This window comes from Oncorhynchus nerka, linkage group LG22 (assembly GCF_034236695.1).
Source record: "Oncorhynchus nerka isolate Pitt River linkage group LG22, Oner_Uvic_2.0, whole genome shotgun sequence".
Lineage (NCBI taxonomy): Eukaryota > Metazoa > Chordata > Actinopteri > Salmoniformes > Salmonidae > Oncorhynchus > Oncorhynchus nerka.
This window is the reverse complement of record NC_088417.1, coordinates 52634810-52655005: the sequence shown is the minus strand read 5'-3', so window position 1 is coordinate 52655005 and position 20196 is coordinate 52634810. Positions and strand designations below refer to the sequence as shown.

Genomic DNA, 20196 nt, shown 5'->3' with positions numbered 1-20196 from the left:
ATGTTGTGAAATGCACTGTATCTATTCTTGACTGTGACAACTTTATAACTTAAATAAAGTAATAGCTTTGAGATGATGGCCTTTTGAATGAACTCTGAACTCATGGATGATTCATAAAGGAAATGATGAATTGACCCAATGAACTCAATGAACTCATGGATGATGCAATTGAAAGGATCTATATGCAACCAAAGTTATTTCCATTTCTCATTAAATGACCAGTGATCGCTACGTGAGGAACCCAAGGTATCTGTTGGGGACCTCCTACTACAGGGGCTGGCTGCTTTCTGAGTGCACACTGTTGCTATAAAAGCTCTTCCCTTTTCACTTTTCACTCTGCACATTTGTGGACTTAATCATTACTCTTCTGCATCTTACAATGGAGGAAACCTATGTCAGGCATGTGGAGTTTCTGGGCTTTGAGAAACGCTTCTTCCCCAGTCAGCACTATGTGAGTTTGAGTTTGATCATTGTTGACCAAAATACCAAATGGTTCAGTGGAGGTTAATGCATGAGATTGTTTTCCCAGACATAGATTAAGCCTAGTCATGCTCAATGGAGATTCTCTATTCAAAGTGCTTCTTAGTCCGAGTCTCTTCTTAATAGTAAAGACAATTGCTTAGAAAACTTTAATGACCAGGATTATTAGTTAACATTAAATTGCTTTCATACCATTTTAATTCTGCAAAATAGCTGTAGAGGATTTGATGGTTCTTCACTTATCTTTTTGACTACTTTCTCAAAGGTCTACATGCTGATGGTGAAATGGAACAACCTGTCTGAGAAGTTGATCTATAGAGGGTATCCGGAGATCTACACATTTCATGTGAGTCTCTGCTCACATAATTTAATAGCGGAGGCAGAAAGTCGAAAGGTTGGACAACTGTGTATGTGTAGTGTTTGTCTGTATGAAAATAGCAGGCGAAGGGATTTCATTGCTACCTCAATAACTGAAAGCTTGTTAAATAGATAAACGCTGTGAAATGCCTGCCTTACTATTAGCCCCACTGATCTGCAGTCAGTTGATATGGTGCCTGTCTGCCGGGGATATAGAAATTCAAGATGAATAACTGCCTCCCTACTACCCCCACTGATCTGCAGTTAGTTGATAATGTGTCTGGGTTATAGAAATCCCTAATGGAGATGTTCCCAATTGAGGCTGGTGACATCGATAAGAAAGACAGGATCATCCCTGCATTACCAGGTAAGGACATGTACCTGCTCTATGGCTTACCTCTCCACAATGATAACTGTTGTGTGCTTAGCGTTCTGGCACAAATGGTTGCTGTGCACCATATTGGTGGTGGATGAGGTGAATTTCCACCTTACCATGTAAAGGGCATTGAGCACCTAGATGGAAAATCATGGATAAAGAAAGTATTGATCTCTCGACAATTTACTCTAGCAGTGATGTTGTAATTCTAGTATCCTTTGCATTTTTGCTTCATTTGAAAACAAAAAAGTGTAGGTGTTGTGTGCACTTGGGTGAACAGACTAGGTAGTGCTTGTTGTCAGTCAATGCTTCTCATAAGGAAACACCTGCAGCTGCTATCCAGATGTGACAAATGTACTTCTCTTTTTTTGTATAAATGCTAATCAGTAAACCATAGCATCCTGTCTCATTTTAATATTTTTTTTTAAATAACCTTATTCAATATATTTTTCTTTTCTAGAATTGAATTTAAGCATAAATTATTTATCAAAAATATATTCTTTAAATTACAGTGCATCTTATGCTTATGCAGTCTAAATAGTTATATAGTATATTAATAACTTCAATTGTTGTGCTGTACAGTTAAAAGCTGATTGGTAGGGATTCTGTATGTGTATTACATATTTTGCACTTTTGCTTTTTGTTAAACAGTTTGCACTTTTAGTTCTCACTAAAGGCAGCATATTTTTAATCCAAAGGCTGTGACCACTAGTGATTATTTAGTACGAAAGCTAAATTAACTAACACAGTGATTCCCAAACTGGAGAATTCCATCGGGGGTACACCTAATAGAAATGTGATTCACATTTTTTTTAAATATTAAAAAATAATTTTTGAATTTAAATAAATAAAATAAAAAAAATCTTCATATTTTCAAACAGTCCCATTATATTTTCCAACGGGGGCTATACATTTGGGTGAGTTTCTCTCTCTCGCCTGATTAGCCCCCTTTCACTGCTAAAATTAATGACACCATATACTGTTCAGCGAAATAAGAACACAATGTCAAATACAGGTAGCCTAGTCAAATAATTAACATCCAATCACACTAACCGTTACTCTCTCACAGGAATTCCACTAATGGCCCGTATGTAGCCACACATAGCTGCTGCTCGTGTTGGTATCTGTACTGATGGTGCAAAAGCCATGACAGGGAGACATAGTGGAGTGGTAACGTGTGTGCAAGCAGTTGCTCCCGACGCCACTTGGGTACACTGGAGCATTCGAGAGGCTCTTGCTGCCAAGGGAATGCCTGACAGCTTGAAAGACATTTTGGACACTACAGTGAAAATGGTTAACTTTGTTATTAAAGCAAGGCCCCTGAACTCTCATGTATTTTCTGTAGTAACCAATGATATGGGCAGCGACCATGTAATGCTTTCATAACATACAGAAATGTGCTGGTTATCAAGGGGCAAAGTATTGACACGTTTTTTGAAATTGAGAGACGAGCTTGAAGTTTTCTTTACTGACCATAATTTTCACTTGTCTGACCACTTGCACGATGACTAGTTTCTCACACGACTGGCCAATCTGGTTGATGTTTTTTCTTGCCTGGATGATCTGAATCTAGGATTACAGGGACTCTGCGCAACTATATTCAATGTGCAGCACACAATTGAGGCTATGATTAAGAAGTTGGAGCTGTACTCTGTCTGCATTAACAAGGACAACACACAGGTCTTTCCATCATTGTATGATTTTTTGTGTGCAAATGAACTCAAGCTTATGGACCATGTCAAATGTGATATAGCGAAGAACCGGAGTGAGTTGGATACGCAAATACGCAGGAACTTTCCCGAAACGGATGACACAAACAACTGGATTCTTTATCCCTTTCATGCCCTGCCTCCAGTTCACTTACCAATATCTGAACAAGACAGCCTCATCGAAATTGCTACAAGCAGTTCTGTGAAAATGTAATCAAAATCAACTGCCAGATTTCTGGATTGGGCTGCGCTCAGCGTATCCTGCCTTGGCAAATCACGCTGTTAAGACACTGATGCCCTTTGCCCCTTTGCAACCACGTACCTATGTGAGAGTGGATTCCCAGCCCTCACTAGCATGAAAATTAAGTACAGCCACAGACTGTGTGTGGAAAATTATTTAAGACTGAGATTCTCTCCAATACAACCCAACATTGCAGTTATGTGCATCCTTTCAAACACACCCTTCTCATTAACCTGTGGTGAGTTATTCACAATTTTCAATGAACAAATAAGATTTTATATGTAAGATGGTTAAATAAAGAGCAAAATGATTTATTATTATTATTTGTGCCCTGGTCTTATAAGAGCTTTTTGTCACTTCCCACGAGCTGGGTTGTGACAAACTCACACTCATTCTTATGTTTAATAAATGTATTGTGTGTGTGTGTGTGTGTGTGTGTGTGTGTGTGTGTGTGTGTGTGGGGCAGGCTTATAATGATGGCAAAAAAAAAACATTTGAGAGTGCCCTGACCATAATGATAGAGGGGGTACGCAGCTGGAGGTTGAATGTTTGTAGGGGTACGGAACTGTAAAAAGTTTGTGAACCACTGAACTAACACAACAAGGACCCTCACAACAGGGCTCAAGTGGTTTTAAGCTTGTGTTGATACAACATGGGGAAGCAGAAGTTGTGAACAAACCTCAAAGTACGATGCAATACCAGAATTTTCCCCAGAAAATAAGAATACCTATGAAGATTTTACTCTAAACAATATCATGTATTGACTGGATTTGGCCCATTTGGAAGGTGTATAAGGGCACAAGACAAGACCCAGATGCAGACACGAGAGGCAGATGGTTTGTGTCTTTGATATTTATTAATAATCCAAAAGGGGTAGGCAAGAGAATGCTCGTGGACAGGCAAAAAAATAAAATAATAATCTGTCATTCTGCCCCTGAACAAGGCAGTTAACCCACTGTTCCTAGGCTGTCATTGAAAATATGAATTTGTTCTTAACTGACTTTCGTAGTTAAATAATGGTCAAATATATATTTTTACAAGTAGCTTTAATGACAGTGTGATACATTAAGAGGAAACTGCAATATGCGTTTAGTTCCTTGTGCAACGCAAAGGTCCACCTTTTCAGAGACAAACATATAACATCTACATCCAACACTGTAGTGTGTTATTTTGAATATTCCATTTTAATTGACCTGCAATACATGTTTCTTCTGTCCCTCCTATCCTCAGCGCCAAAATGGTTGGACAGCCAAAAGAGCACCGAGACCAGGCAGAGCACTCTGGCTGAATACTGTCACTCTCTCATCAACCTGCCCCCCAAAATATCACGCTGCCAGCTGGTATGCAACTTCTTCAAGGTCCGACCGGAGGACGAGAACCCACCCGCTCAACAGCCGTAAGTACAACAACAAGGAATGTGTAACGGGTGTCGTCGTCTGATGAGGAAGAATCGGACCAAAGCGCAGCGTGGTAAGTGTTCATGACTTTTATTGAACTGAACACTAGAACAAAACAACAAAGTGAATGAAAGAAACCGAAACAGTCCTGTCAGGTGCAGAAGACTAAACAGAAAACAACTACCCACAAAACACCGGTGGGGAAAAAGCTACCTAAGTAGGGTTCCCAATTTTAGACAACGATAGACAGCTGTCCCTGATTGAGAACCATACCCGGCCAAAACAAAGAAATACAAAACATAGAAAACTGAACATAGAATGCCCACCCAAATCACACCTTGACCAAACCAAAATAGAGACATAAAAAGCTCTCTAAGGTCAGGGCGTGATAGTACCCCCCCCCCCCCCCCCCCCAAAGGTGCGGACTCCGGCCGCAAAACCTGAAACTATAGAGGAGGGTCTGGGTGGGCATTTCTCCGCGGTGGTGGCTCTGGTGTGGGACGCAGACCCCGCTCCACCTCTGGCTTGGCCCACTTTGGTGGCGCCTCGCCGCCGAGCGGGACTGGGGACCCTCGCTGCGGACCCCGGACTGGGAACCCTCGTTATTGTGGGCCCCGGACTGGGGACCCTCGTTGTTGCGGGCCCCAGACTGGGGACCCTTGTTGTTGCGGGCCCCGGACTTGGGACCCTCGTTGTTGCGTGCTCCGGACTGGGCACCCTCGTTGTTGGCCCACTTGGCTCAATGCCCACTTTAGCCCGGCACGGGCGGAGCGCATGAACTGAACAGTCCCAGCACACCTGAGACACAGTGCGCAGAGCCGGCGCAGGATACCCTGGGCCGAAACGGCGCACCGGAGACCAAGCGCGCTGAGCTGCCACAATCCGCACTGGCTGGATGCCCACTCTCGCATGGCACTTGCGGAGGGCTGGCATATAGCGCACCGTGCTATGAGCGCTCCCTGGAGACACCGTGCGCTTTACCGCATAACACGGTGCCTGACCAGTACCACTCTGCTTCCGGTAAGCACTGGGATTTGGCTCAGGTCTATAGCCTGACTCCGCCAATCTCCCTGTATGCCTCTCGTGCCTGCTTTGCTCACTTGCCTCATCACTGCCTCTCAGCTTTAGCTGCCTCCAGTTCCTTTTTCAGGTGGCAATATTCCCCAGCCTATCTCCAGGGTCCCTTTCCGTCCAGTATCTCCTCCTATGTCCAGGAGTCCTGAACCCTCTGCTCCTCCATACCACACTGCTTAGTCCTTTGGTGGTGGGTAGTTCTGTACCTGACAGGACTGTTTCGGTTTCTTTTATTCACTTTGTTGTTTTGTTCTAGTGTTCAGTTCAATAAAAGTCACCTGCGCTTTGGTCCGATTCTTCCTCATCAGACGACGACACCCGTTACACAATGTCTCACTACTAATCTGTAAAGACTGTGGCTACATTATGACTCTTTACCCTTCTCCTGAAGTGTGCACTCGTAGACTCCCCTACATGGATTTAAAAGGAATGGACTGGTGTGAGGAACATGGTGTAAACTCCCTCCAGCCATGTATGCACCAATCCAATGCTGTAGGTCTAAGCCCTTAGATCACAACATCTACTAAGCTAACATATATAAGCTAACATGGTTCGGGGTTTTACAGAGAATTTTGTGACCTTTTTTCTTGTCCAGATCCTCTCATGTGTAGAAAAAACATAGCTTTCACTAACCCCATATTATGGGACAGGCTCAACCTTCATATCAGCCAAAAGAGGGTATTGAGATCCAGCCACTACAAGAAGCAGTAACATGCTGACCACACCAAACCTGTGTGTCGTGATTGCATTTGTTGTGGGGGAAAAAAATCTATTTGCGCACGATAGCGCACGTGCGCAGCCGGTGTGGGTATGGCTTAAGTCTCTAGCATAAACATACAGGGAGCTATTTAAAATTACATCACTGTGTGACGTGCCATCTCATCAATCGACTTTAAGGTTTTAGACCAACGGGCACCTTTTGGTAACATGATATGGCATGTTACAATTTTCATGTGGCACGGGAGTACATAGAATGCTGGACCACACTACAAGGATCTGGCCCTTTGGTGATGAAAAATTACATTGCAACACTGAGCCAACTCCGTTGGGTCCGTCTCCGTAGGGTGTAAATAGCCCTTTAAGGGGGGTTAAATGCATTTGGGGGAAGAGGACAGTGTGCACACTTCTGGAGAAGGGTAATGAATCAGAATGCAGCCTGTTTCATTCCAAGAAGACGTTCCAGGAAGATGTTCCCTCTCCTCCCATTCACTCCCCTTCCCAGATCTGATAGGACTGGATGGGGGAAAAGCAATATGGTGATAACTAGGTGGCGGTATTGCTTACACCTACCCTGTTGTATCAGATCCTTGAATGAAAATGAACGAGGGAATGAAACTCCGCCTTTGTGTTACCTTTGCTTCTGGATTGATATACACTGAGTTTACAAAACATTAGAAACACCTTCCTAATATTGAGTTGGACCCCCTTTTGCCGTCAGAACAGCCTGAATTTGTCAGAGCATGGACTCTACAAGGTGTCCAAAGTGCTCCACAGGGATGCTGGCCCATGTTGACTACCATGCCTTCCACAGTTGTGTCAAGTTGCCTGGATGTCCTTTGGGTGGTGGACCATTCTTGAGACACACAAGACACTGTTGAGTGTTAAAAACTAAGCAGCATTGCAGTTCTTGACCCACTCAAACCAGTGCGCCTGGCAACTACTAAGGGTTCGTGGCTTTCACCTGGTCAGTCTATGTCATGGAAAGATGTTTTGTCCACTCAGTGTAGAATAATGAGTGAGTTCACCATGTTTCCCTTGTAGATTCAAAAGAAATGAGACCATCGTGATGTCCACGGACAAGGCCAAAGGCAACACTTCTGGTAAGACCCCGTCTTAGTCTTTACCCTTTTATAAACCCACTAATAGAAACACTTTTCCAGCCAAACTTGTGAGGGAATATGGGCTATAGTCCTGTTATAAAGAGATCTGCCATAGTGATTTAAAGTGGCAATAAGCAGTTGAAGCAATAACAAAGCCCCTGTTTCAGTAAAAAGCTGAGGTATAGGCCTGGAGAAATGTAACCACTCTCAAATTCATACAGAGCTATGGATACAAGGACCGGAGTTAAAACAAGCTTATATTTTGGGTTCTGATGGGGTACGTCAGTTGAACTAAGCTTATGAGGCCTTTATAAGTTATATTCTTCAAGAATCTATGGCTACACATCCTTAATTTATAGGTCTACTGCAGATTGTCATTGTCATTTTTGTCATCTGACCAGAAATCTCTGGCCCCATCATATTGGAAAGCTACAGGGTGATCTCTGACTACATGAAGACCTCCAAGTATGAGATCAACCTTCTTACTGGAGACTTAGTGGAGATTGTGGAGAAAAGCCCAAACGGTGAGTGACAATAAGACCCAACATCACTGAACAAGTGATTGGTCCCAGTCAGAACAGACGCCATCTTAAAATACAGTTGCTCTAATATCAGGGTGGTGTATTCACTAGTGTGTACACTAGATGGCAACACCAAGCATGTACAATTGAAATTTTCCATGAAATAATAGGCACAGAAGTGTGCATGTGACAATGTGAACTGGATGGAACATTTCACATTTGCGAAAAAGTCTGTCCTCCACCTTCTCTTCTCCGTGACCCGGAAACCGATAAGTGGTCAAGTGATCGAGGAGATGTCAATTTGTTAGTGTCCTCCCCTCCTCGATAGCCACCTTTCATTGAGGTGTCATGTGCATCCTACCTGATTCCTTTGCGGAATAGTTTTCAATCGGTTTTTAATTTGCCAGAAGAGAAAACCATGCACACGTTTAAAAACAATATTCTATTTGTAGTAGGATGTCCCTTGGGGTTATCCGTACCTATGTAGGACATACAAGGGTTAGGTTAATAAACAGGCTGGAGCTAGAACCTCGTTGTCACGCGTCCTTATTTTAGATCGTACTACATGGGGTCAGAAGTGGTTTTAAAATGCACATAAACGTGAAAGACGTACCAAGTAAATCATACATTCAGGCTGTTTCAAAGCAGGGAGGGCACAGTGTTGGAGATAAGACCGCGCACATCATTATTTTGCTAGCTAACGAGCAATGACTAAGTTACTGCTAAGCAACATGTTGCAAGAGGAAGAAGTTGGCAGGATTTCAGGGTTTGCGACTCCAAGTTCAACGGGCTCTGGTGCAAACACGGACGTGCTGACGGATTTCGCATTAGTCCCCCAGAGAATTGTGTTTATGTGGACATTCAAAACTGTCCGAAATGGATCAGGCGCTTTGAAAGGTACAGGGTAGCGTCAGGCTTAAACGTGAACAATTGGGCATTTCAAGTTAACACACTGATCTACTCTATGGGTGATGAAGCCGAGGATATATTAAATGCTTCAACGTTGACCGAGGAAGAGAAACTTAACTATAGTGCCGTTAAAGACTGTTTTGAAACGCATTTTGTAGGGAGACAACATTATTTTTGAGAGAGCTAGGTTTAATATGCACGAGCAGGGTGAAACCACCAACAGTTCACAGCTGTTCACAAACTAGCAGAACATTGTCAGTTTGGCGCGCTCAGGAAAGAGCTGATCCGAGATCGGATTGTAGTCAGAATAAGAAATATATCACTTTCTGAAAAGTTACAGTTGGATTCCCAGCTTACCTTGTCCAAAGCTGTAAACCAGGTTAGGCAGAGTGAGACGGTAAAAAGACAGCAGACGATACTGCGCGACAGCAGCTCATTGCAGAACGAATATACAGAGCTAAAAAAAAACGGAGGGAAACACAGAACAGAAACAGACAGCACCAGTAGCTAGTTCAAGTGTTTGTCGCAAATGTGGGAAATCCCCTTTCCACAGATGGAAAGATTGCCCAGCAAAGGATGCGGAATGCAGGAAATGTGACAGGAGAGGACACTTTTCAGCTGTCTGTCGATTAAAGCAAATGCATGACGTTTCAGAGGAGGTACAGCAGGACAGCATCTTTCTGGGAGAAGTAAAGGAAAACAAAGCTGGCTGGCATTCAGACATTACACTCAATGGGGAGGTTGTGTCATTTAAACTAGACACTGGGGCAGCAGTGACAGCTATCCCAACTAGGCTGTATAGCTATAGCAGAGATGGCCCTTTGCTTTCTACAAACAAAAAACTGTACGGTCCCAGTAATTAGATTTTACCAGTGGTAGGACACTTGGTGATTAAACTGGAGAGTAAAGACAAAAGTGCCATCCAGCCTGTCTTCATCATTGACTCTAGCCAGATTGTTGCTGGGGCTGCCAGCAATTGAAGCATTGCAACTCATTGAGAGAGTGAGCAAACTGGAGGACCCAGGTGAGGTTTTCAAAAATAAATTCCCAAAAGTGTTTTCTGGTCTAGGAAGGATAGAAGGTGACTACAAAATCTGCCTGAAGAGGATGCTGTCCCCTATGCCCTTACCACCCCCCGCCGGGTGCCTATCCCTTTATTGGCCAGAGTAAAGGAAGAGCTGGGGAGGATGGAAGAAATTGGGGCAGTGTCTAAAATAGAGAGTCCCACAGACTGGTGTGCATGGATGGTGGTGGTCCCAAAAGCCAATGGGGAAAAAAGGATCTGTGTGGACATGACTAAATTGAATGAGGCATTCTGCAGAGAGAGACACATCTTACCATCAGTGGAGCAGTCACTGGCTCAGTTGGATGGCTCACAAGTCTTCAGAAAGCTGGATGCCCGCTCAGGTTTCTGGCAGATACTGCTGTCATCAGAGAGTAGGGCACTCACAACGTTTATAACACCGTTTGGCCGTTACTGTTTTAATGTTTTGCCATTTGGAATCACTTCCGGTCCTGAGCATTTCCAAAGACTCATTTCCCAGCTGTTGGATGGGCTGAGTGGCGTCATAGTCCACGCGGACGATGTGCTCGTGTGCGGAAGAGACAGAGCAGAACATGATGTAAGGCTCACAGCAGTTCTGACCCGACTCCAGGAGACTGGCCTGACACTCAATGAAAAATGCACTTTTGCACAATCAGAGGTCTTGTTCTTTGGACACAAAATCAGTGCAGCTGGAATAGAGCCGGACCCAGAGAAGATCAGCGCCATCACAGATATGCCCAGACCCCAGAATGTGGCTAAAGTCAGGACCTTCTTTGGCATGGCCACATATGTGGGTAAGTTCCTCCCACAGTTCTCAGATACAACCAAACCTCTTGAGAGGCTTACTAGCCAAAGAGAATGACTGGTCATAGGGTCACATGCAACAGGTAGCTTTTGACTAAATCAAAGGAGATCTGGCCTCACGCTCGTCCCCACGCTAACACAAAAGTATCAGCAGATGCATCATCCTTTGGGCTAGGGGCGGTCCTCACACAGATGCATCATCCTTTGGGCTAGGGGTGGTCCTCACACAGATGCATCATCCTTTGGGCTAGGGGCGGTCCTCACACAGATGCAGGACAACTTGGAGTGGCGTCCAATCACATACATCTCCCGAAGCTTATCCGACACAGAGCAAAGATATGCTCAAGTGGAGAAGGAGGCGTTGGCTATCACATGGGCATGTGAAAAGCTCAGCCAACAGCTTATTGGCTTGCAGTTTACAGCAGAGACTGACCACAAACCACTGTTGGCTCTGTTAGGGACAAAAGCACTGGACGACTTGCCTCCCAGAGTTCTGCGCTTCCGCCTCAGATGACTAAGGTTCACCTACAAGATGGTGTATGTGCCAGGGAAGGCACTGATCACAGCAGATGCACTCTCCAGGGCCCCAATTAAACGTCCATTATCAGAGGAGGAGCAATGTCTAGAGGGTGAGGTACAGGTGTCCATTAATGCAATAAGGGACAGTCTACCTGCATCTCAGACCAAACTGCAGCAGATTGCAGAGGAGCAACAACAAGACCACATCTGCCGACAGATAGTTCAGCAGTGCAAAAAGGGATGGCCCAGGCAGGAGGAACTGCCTCAACTGCTGAAGCCCTATTGGGTGCACCAAAGGGATGGCCCAGGCAGGAGGAACTGCCTCAACTGCTGAAGCCCTATTGGGTGCACCAAAGTGACTTCCACTGTAATGGAGACCTTCTCAAGAAAGGACAACGGAGAGTTATCCCAGAGACTCTACAACCAGAAATGCTAGACAGAGTGCATGATGGACACATGGGGATAACCAAATGCAGATTGAGGGCTCAACTGTCAGTGTGGTGGCTTGGTCTGAGTACTCAGATTGCCAAGCTAGTGGCCCAGTGTGTACAAAATGTCAACCTTGTCATCCGGAGCCAATGATTGCAACGGAGCTGCCAAAATGGCAATGGCAAAAGGTAGGGGTGGATATGTTCTATTGGAAAAATGACACTTATCTGCTAGTGGTAGATTACTACTCAAGATGCATTGAAATAGCAAAGACACCCATAACCACATCAGCTGGTGTTATCAATGGATTAAAGTCCATTTTTTCCAGGCAAGGGGTCGCTGAGGTCCTGGTTACAGATAACCCTCCCCAGTTCTCTGCGAGCTCCTTTTCTGCTTTTGCCGCAGAATATGACTTCATACATGTGACCAGTAGCCCCTACCATGCACAGAGTAATGGTGAGGCAGACAGAGCTGTGAAAACAGTCAAGGGACTGCTGAAAAAGAACAAGGATCCATACAGGGCTCTGTTAGCTTACCGAGTTACACCACTGCATCATGGGCCGTCGCCTGCCGAGCTCCTGATGGGCAGGAGGCTGCGTTCCCCATTGTCTGTCTCGCCGGCTCAGCTTAAACCCCGATGGCCTAACAGGAAGGCCTTCGCTGAGAGGGACAAACGGCTGAAACAAACGCAAACTGGAGCCTTTAATGGGAGACACCGTGCTAAGGAGATGCCCGAGCTGACCTAAGGTCAATGTGTGTGGATTACAAACTCAAAGACACCAGCAATAGTGCTGAGGAAAGCGAATGCCCCACACTCCTATGTGGTGGACACAGGCTCAGAAGAGGTACGAAGGAACAAAACACACCTCAGAGCTCTTCCAGATCTACCAGCCACACAGACTGAGGCCACAGAAAATGCACAAAAAGAGGGCGAAGGAGAGAGAATGCTCACAGAGCCACAAGCGTGCCCAAAAAGGAATGTGAAGCCACCAGAGTGGCTGTTGGGGACCATACCCAGCAAAAAGAGACTGTACCTAAGTTAATGTTCATACTGTGTGATTTAATGCTTTCATACTGTTTCAGGATGGGAAGTAGCATGTTAGAGAATAATACTGGTTTCCAAATTGCATTTCAGTTATGCTTCAGGGGTTATGCATGTTGAGGTCTTGTTCATGGGAGAGGGGAAGATGTGGTAGGATGTCCCTTGGGGGTATCCGTACCTATGTAGGACATGCAAGGGTTAGGTTAATAAACAGGCTGGAGCTAGAACCTCATTGTCGCGCATCCCTATTTTAGATCATACTAGACTACTTATCGTTTTATCTATAAAATGTGTTGCACAACTAACTTAATTCGTTTTTATTACTTTACACGATTATTTTGGGGTCCACCCCTGTAAGTGTAGTTTGCCTGATGACGAGCGAGTGGAGAAGGAGTCCAATTTCATGCAAGCGCATTTTCGGCCAAGTTCCGTCTCCTTGCCGCCTCTCTTCAATTACCTTTGACCTTTTTCAAAAAGAGGCAACAAGACGGAGGAGTTGAGCAAATCCTATTGAGAAAAGCCCCTAGTTATCCCTCAGGTATTCCTGATGAATCTACTGCTGCTCCTTCTGGGTCGTGTTTAGTAGGCACGAAACAAAAGACAACCGACTGACACAGGGAGGGAGTACCTCCTACCCAATAGGAAACACATATTTTTATTTTTAAATGTTTACCATTGCATGCCCTACTGAACATGGACATGGTTTCTGTGCTTAGTGCTCACTTGACCTTTGACCCCTCTACCATGGCAGGTTGGTGGTTCTGCCAGTGTGATACCAAGCGTGGCTGGGTGCCCGCCTCTTACCTGGAGCCCCTTGATGGACCAGAGGAGCCTGAAGACGCTGATCCCAACTATGCAGGCAAGTCTCACCACCTGCTAGGGCTCTAACTAATTATTATATCTTCACATTTTCAAACAGTCCATTTTATTTTCCAACGGTGCTTTACATTTGTGAGTTTTTCGTTCTCACCTGATTAGCCTCCTTTCACTGCCAAAAATAAGATGAAACCATCTAGTGTTCAGCAAAATAACAACACATTGTCAAATACAGGTAGCCTAGTCAAATAATTAACATCCAATCACATTAACCGTTACTCTCTGTAGCTGCTGCTTGTGTTGGTATCTGTACTGATGGCGCAAAAGCCAAAACAGGGATACATAGTGGAGTGGTACCGCGCATGCAAGCAGTTGCTCCCGATGCCACTTGGGTACACTGCCAGAGGCTTCTCACACAACTAGCCTATCTGGGTGATTTTTCTTGCCTGACTCTCCGCAACTATATTCAATGTCCGGCACAAAATTGAGGCTATGATTGACACAAACAACTGGATTCTTTATCCCTTTCATGCCCTGCCTCCAGTTCACTTACCAATATCTGAACAAGAGAGCCTCATCGAAATTGCAACAAGCAGTTCTGTGAAAATGTAATCAAAATCAACTGCCAGATTTCTGGATTGGGCTGCGCTCAGAGTATCCTGCCTTGGCAAATCACGCTGTTAAGACACTGATGCCCTTTGCCCCTTTGCAACCACGTACCTATGTGAGAGTGGATTCCCAGCCCTCACTAGCATGAAAATTAAATACAGCCACAGACTGTGTGGAAAATGATTTAAGACTGAGACTCTCCAATACAACCCAACATTGCAGTTATGTGCATCCTTTCAAGCACACCCTTCTCATTAACCTGCGGTGAGTTATTCACAATTTTCAATGAACAAACAAGGTTTTATATGTAAGATGGTTAAATAAAGAGAAAAAATATGGATTATTATTTGTGCTCTGGTCCTATAAGAGCTCTTTGTCACCACCTGGCTCGTGGGAAGTGACAATCTCACACTCATTCTTACATTTATTAAACATATGGTATAGTGTGTGTGGCAGGCTTACAATGATGTCAAAAAAACATGTGAGAGTGCGCTGACTCTGGTGCTAGAGGGTGTACGCAGCTGGAAGTTGTTTTTTGGGGGGATTGGGATCCACTGCTCTAGGTGGTACAAAAGTGCTTTGAATTTGCGCTCATAATTCCAATGTGTGTTTGTCCCCACAGGAGAACTCTATATCACCACCCAAGCCTACAAGGCAGCACAAGATGATGAGCTAACTCTTGAGACTGGAGAAACTATTGAGGTCATTCACAAGCTGCTGGATGGATGGTGGGTGGTCAGGTATGTCGGCTGATTCTGTACTCTCTATTCATCTCTGTAATACGTTCGGACCACAGGCAGGCAGCTGTGTGGATCAGTAGTAGCTTACATATTTGCTACTGTTGTATCATATAGCCACACACACACACACAGTGTTTCTAAGTGCTTGTTGGGTGTATCGTCTTGGATAGGAAAGGAGAGGAGACAGGACACTTCCCCTCTATGTTTCTCCACAAAACTGGAGAGAAGAAGGAGATGGAGGAGAACATGATTAGAAGACAGAGACCACCACCCAGACGGTAGGCCTACAATCTTCTGGACATTTATTTTGGATGACATCCTCTATGGATAAAGACAAAGTTATAAAAGCATAGAAACTCCGACAAAGACCTTGTCTTACGTACCTTGTCTTAACTAAGTTAAGAAATTAAGAATTCAAATGGGCTTCTTATTGTATTGAAGCAATGGGACGATTGTTATCACAGCGCACTACCTTTTTTTACGGGCGATAGGTTCAGTACACATCACTGCATTCTGTATCAGGAAGTAGGCTGGCCCTCTTTGAAGTCTCATAGATTGATGCATTGCACTCTTTTTATTTATAAAGACCTCCTGCATCAACTTTCGCCATACCTTACTGCATTATTAATTTGAAGTAAGGTATGTAAGGACTCAAGTAAAAGTCTCCCAGTAAATTACTACTTGAATAAATGTCTAAATGTATCTGGTTTAAAATTAAAGTACTCAATTGTCATACTTGAGTAAATGTACATTTGTCACGTTGGCATGAAGGATTGGGAGACAGGTGCAGGAATGCGTAATAGTTTTTTTTTTACAGTGTGCCGTGTAAAGGCACGGGGACGAAGACCAAACAAACACGTAACAAAACACAGGGTAGAAACCCAAAACAAAAGAGCATAAATAACACATGCGCACAATGATTAACTCACGGGACGAGACCCGTAATCATCTGCGCGATCCACAATGGCACATAAAGCCAAAACACACAGCACAGGTACTCCCACGCATCAACGGACTTTGGAACAATAATTGAAATATATATACGGACAGACAAGGGCACAGTCCCACACTCAGACATAATTTACAAACACAGTGTTTGTGTTTAGTGAGTCTGCCAGATCAGAGGCAGTAGGGATGATGGTCTTGGAATTAAATCCCTGTCACAATAATGGTTAAATAAAATATTGATACATTTGAATGGTTTGTTTTAACTTCTCTTTTCCTCTTTCGACATATATCTCCTCTTGGCTTTCAGGTCTACAATCCGCAATGCCCAGAGTATTCACGGTAAAGGGCGCAAGGGCATCAGCCAGAACACGTACCGCAGGAACAGTCGCCGCTTCCTGCTGCAGAAAGGCGACTGGCCCAATCAGCCCAGGAAGACCTCTAATGACGCCACACAGTCTCCCCTGCAGGAGAGGGAAAACGGAGGTACACCATTTTGATGCAGGCAGTCATTTTTATACTGTATTAAATCCTATTGGGGCAGACCTGGGTTCAAATATTGCTGTATTGTTTTCTTTCAAAGCTTTATTGAGCTTGCCTGAAATGCAGAATGGAACCAATGATATAGTACCAAAAGTTCAAACCCCGTTTATGTAGCACTCCAGGCAAGCTCAGCTCCAGGCACTCCTTTACAGCTCAGCTGTAAAGCAGCAGTGACAACTGCTGAAGGAAAAAAGGGCTTTATAAAATACATTTGATAGATTGATTGAGCTCAAGCAAACACTGCTAAGAGTTTGAAAGAATACAGATATACTATTTGAAGCCAGGTCTCCGGTGAGGTAGTATTGGCTATGACTTGCTCCCTCAGTAAAAGCTTTCAATCAGACAGCAAAGCTGTATATTGCCGTCTCCATAAAAGCAGCAATGCGCTTGCCCCGATCACCTGAGGATTTCTCCTTTTCTGATAACAATTTCCTGTGTTTGATGGGTGCAAATTCCACGTGTCACTTACATTTCACTGGATTGATTGCTTTCATTTGACTCTTGTTACTCTTTCCTACTCTCACTTGTGCCATTCGTTTTTTTATGTTAACATTACAACCGCAAAAATTGTAATGACCTTTCAAAGACTCCGGTAATGACTGAAATGGGCTTAATGGAATACATTGGTTTTCTGTTATGTCTATAAAGGGACACTACTCATCCGGGACTGGGGTACGCACCAATCTAACAGTTCAACTTCACCTGAATTCAAGCAACAACGACACAATCGTTTTAATAATTTTTTTAATCTTTTTTTTTTATATAGATGCAGTCAAAATGTTGTGATGAATATTCATATCATAGTCACCAGTCAATTCCATTACACTAAAATGTTACCAGCGATTGCTTGAGATGGCTAGCTATGCTGCCAGTATGTCTTAATGAGTGTTAGCATGGTAATAGCATACCCTGCACACAGCATTTATTTATTTTTTAAGGGGCATGCAGTAGGTTAATGATATCAGCCAACTGATGTTGTATCGGACATTTCAAACAACATTCGCAGACTTTTTCATCCCTACCCCAGTAGACCCACATTACCCTATAAGAACGCTAACTCCTGGTCAGGGATTTAACGCAGCATCTCGACACTTACATTACCAAAAAGAGATTAAATAACTATTTTGGCGAGTGTTTTATGAGCAGTTAAAAAATGAAATGCGCTGAAATAAAAGCAACTTCCGTCTGTTTGGGTTTATTAGCTACAACTCTCTCCGCATTTTGTTTAGCCCAGGCAGGTACGGTGTCTCCCGTAGGACCTCTAAGGTGAGTCAAAAGGAACACCCAACAGCCATTCCCAGGGGCTCCATAGCGAACATAAATACAACTGTTTATTATGGATTTTCATGGCAATTAAGTTGGCATGCGCTACAAGGCGTATGTGGATTGACACTCCCTACTCTCAAACACAAATGTCATGCTGTTGACGGGCGTCTCTCCATGTAGTTTCAGCTTAACACGTGGTTGATCATTCATAAATTCTCTCTCTGAACCTGCTCGGAACGCACACTGACCGTGATGAAGTTAGCCCAATAGAGATATCCAACAAATTCTGCCGCAGTCTCACACAGGCTTCAGCGAGCTAGAGTTGGCTAGCTTGCTAGCTACCTCTTGACACAAATGAGAGAACATCACTCTAACCTCTTTACTCTCCCTAGCAGACTGTTTTCACATTATAGACGGGTGAGTGACTAACTGTGTTGAAGTTTTGCCAGAGTGAATGTACGAATGCTTCCCATGTGAGAAAAAACCCACAAGAAACACACCCACATCAAAGCACACCTCCAAGATGCAAATCTTGTCTTTTCAGTTGCATTTATTAAAGAGGGGGGTGGAAAACCCAGGCGAAATCAGCCAGTTCATACCCATTTAATTATTTGTCTCTGCCAGTACAATGTTGTATGTGCTATAATTCAATCCATATCTGATGGGAATTCAAAAAAATTGGAGTATCTGCATCCATTGTCTAACTGTTATAGTTCTCATAATTTAATTGTTTAACCTTTTACCAATTTCAATGACCGTTTCTAAAATAAGGCCTTCATAGTTTTCTACCGATTGACTTTCAGACAACATCCCAAAGCCAGCAGGCTCTAGTCCAGGGGGCGAGCTGAAGAAAGGGGCTCCCCTCATCCCCCCTCGGCCCAGTCCTGAACTCATCATGGAGCGCTGCACGGAGAACACCTGCAAAAAAGTCAGCGTCCGCGAGACGAACTGAGCTTTAAACTTTGTGTCAGTAATGCAATGCAAGGAAAGATGGGTTAATGTGTGCAATACAAACTGATCAGCAGATAAAGCCAACCATGTGTACCATAGAGGGCACTTTGCATTTTGTTCTAAATGTAAACACTTAGGACTAACTAACTGCTTGGAGAAAGTAAAACAATAGTGAAATGTAAATGTACACTCCTCTAACTATTTATTTGGACAGTGAAGCAAAAACATTTCATTTGGCTATAGAAATATGAGGCGACAGTACAGAATGTCACCTTTTATTTGAGGGTATTTTCATATCGGTTTTCTTTATGTATACCGAACAAAAATATAAATGCAACAATTTCAATGACAGTTCATAGTTCATTTCAGTTACAGTTCATAGAAGGAAATTGGTTCATTTAAATACATTCATCCGGCCCTAATCGAGGGAGCCTGGCCCAGCCAATCAGAATGAGTTTTCCTCACAAAAAGGCTTTATTACAGACAGAAATGCACTTCAGTTTCATCAGCTGTCTGGGTGACTTGTCTCAGACAATCCCACAGGTGAAGATGTGGAGGTCCTGGGCTGGCATGGTTACAAGTGGTCTGTGGTTGAGGCCAGTTGGACATACTGACAAATTTTCCAAAATGACGCTGGAGGCAGCATATGGTAGAGAAATGAACATTAAATTCTCTGGAAACAGCTCTGGTGGACATTCCTGCAGTCAGCATGCCAATTGCACGCTCCCTCAACTTGAGACATCTGTGGCATTGTGTTGTGTGACAAAACTGCACATTTTAGAGTGGCTTTTTATTGTCCCATCACAATTTCAGGGATCTTTTATTCCAGGTCATGAAACATGTGACAGCACTTTACATGTTGTGTTTGTATTTTTGTTCAGTATACAATAAGTTACCCTAAAATGACACTGAGATAAAGGCTTGAGCTACCGCTTACAAAGAACAGGACGTATTACACATTTTTAAGTGTCCATTTTCTCTGTTACATTTTTATAAAGTGTGGTTAGTAAATGTGTTTGCGACACCATATGCAGTTTTTGGAATATAAGCTTCTTTATTTGTTTGCTGAAATAAGCTATTTGTAACCTACAAAATAAATAATATAGTCTGAAATTATTTTGTGCAGTCTGCTATTTCATCGTTAGCGACGATGTCCCATCAGTGACCATATGAATGCATCCAAACCAAAAACCATGTATTACAGGCACTATCCGCACTGAGATAAAGGCTTGAGCTACCGCTTACAAAGAACAGGATGCAGACATGGAAGCATACAAGAAAGCCCGCTATGACCTCCGATTAGACATCAAACATGCAAAAGCTAAATATAGGAGAACGGTGGAATCCTATTACACCGGCTCCGACGCTCGTCGCATGTAGCAGGGCCTGCAAACAATAACAGATTACAAAGGGAAACCCAGCAGTGAGATGCCCAGTGATGCAGAACTCCCAAACGAGCTAAATGCCTTCTCTGCTCACTTCGAGGAAAACAACACTGAGTCTTGCGTGAAAGCCCCTGTTCCGGATGACCGTGTGATCTCACTCTCCATGGACTATGTGAGAAACCTTTAAACAGACCAACACTCGCAGACACAATACCACG

The 20196-nt window shown here is 43.7% G+C and overlaps 1 protein-coding gene across 1 annotated transcript; it reads left to right on the top strand.

Moving 5' to 3' along the window:
* Positions 1 to 279: 279 nt before the first annotated feature.
* On the top strand, positions 280 to 19706 carry LOC115105318 (neutrophil cytosolic factor 1). The gene is made up of 11 exons (XM_029627239.2): positions 280 to 451; positions 746 to 826; positions 1129 to 1204; positions 4394 to 4559; positions 7396 to 7454; positions 7856 to 7978; positions 13475 to 13582; positions 14771 to 14888; positions 15059 to 15166; positions 16144 to 16319; positions 18446 to 19706. Exons 1-11 carry the CDS (start codon positions 380 to 382, stop codon positions 18592 to 18594), a joined length of 1236 nt encoding a protein of 411 aa, XP_029483099.1. The 5' UTR covers positions 280 to 379; the 3' UTR covers positions 18595 to 19706.
* The last annotated feature ends 490 nt before the right edge of the window (positions 19707 to 20196 follow it).

Excerpts from the sequence above, each read along its gene's own strand:
- LOC115105318 (XM_029627239.2), top strand. The coding sequence starts at position 380 with ATGGAGGAAACCTATGTCAGGCATGTGGAGTTTCTGGGCTTTGAGAAA. Across the intron at positions 7,455-7,855 it reads GGCCAAAGGCAACACTTCTG|AAATCTCTGGCCCCATCATA; the intron begins GTAAGACCCCGT and ends TCATCTGACCAG. Across the intron at positions 13,583-14,770 it reads CGCTGATCCCAACTATGCAG|GAGAACTCTATATCACCACC; the intron begins GCAAGTCTCACC and ends TTGTCCCCACAG.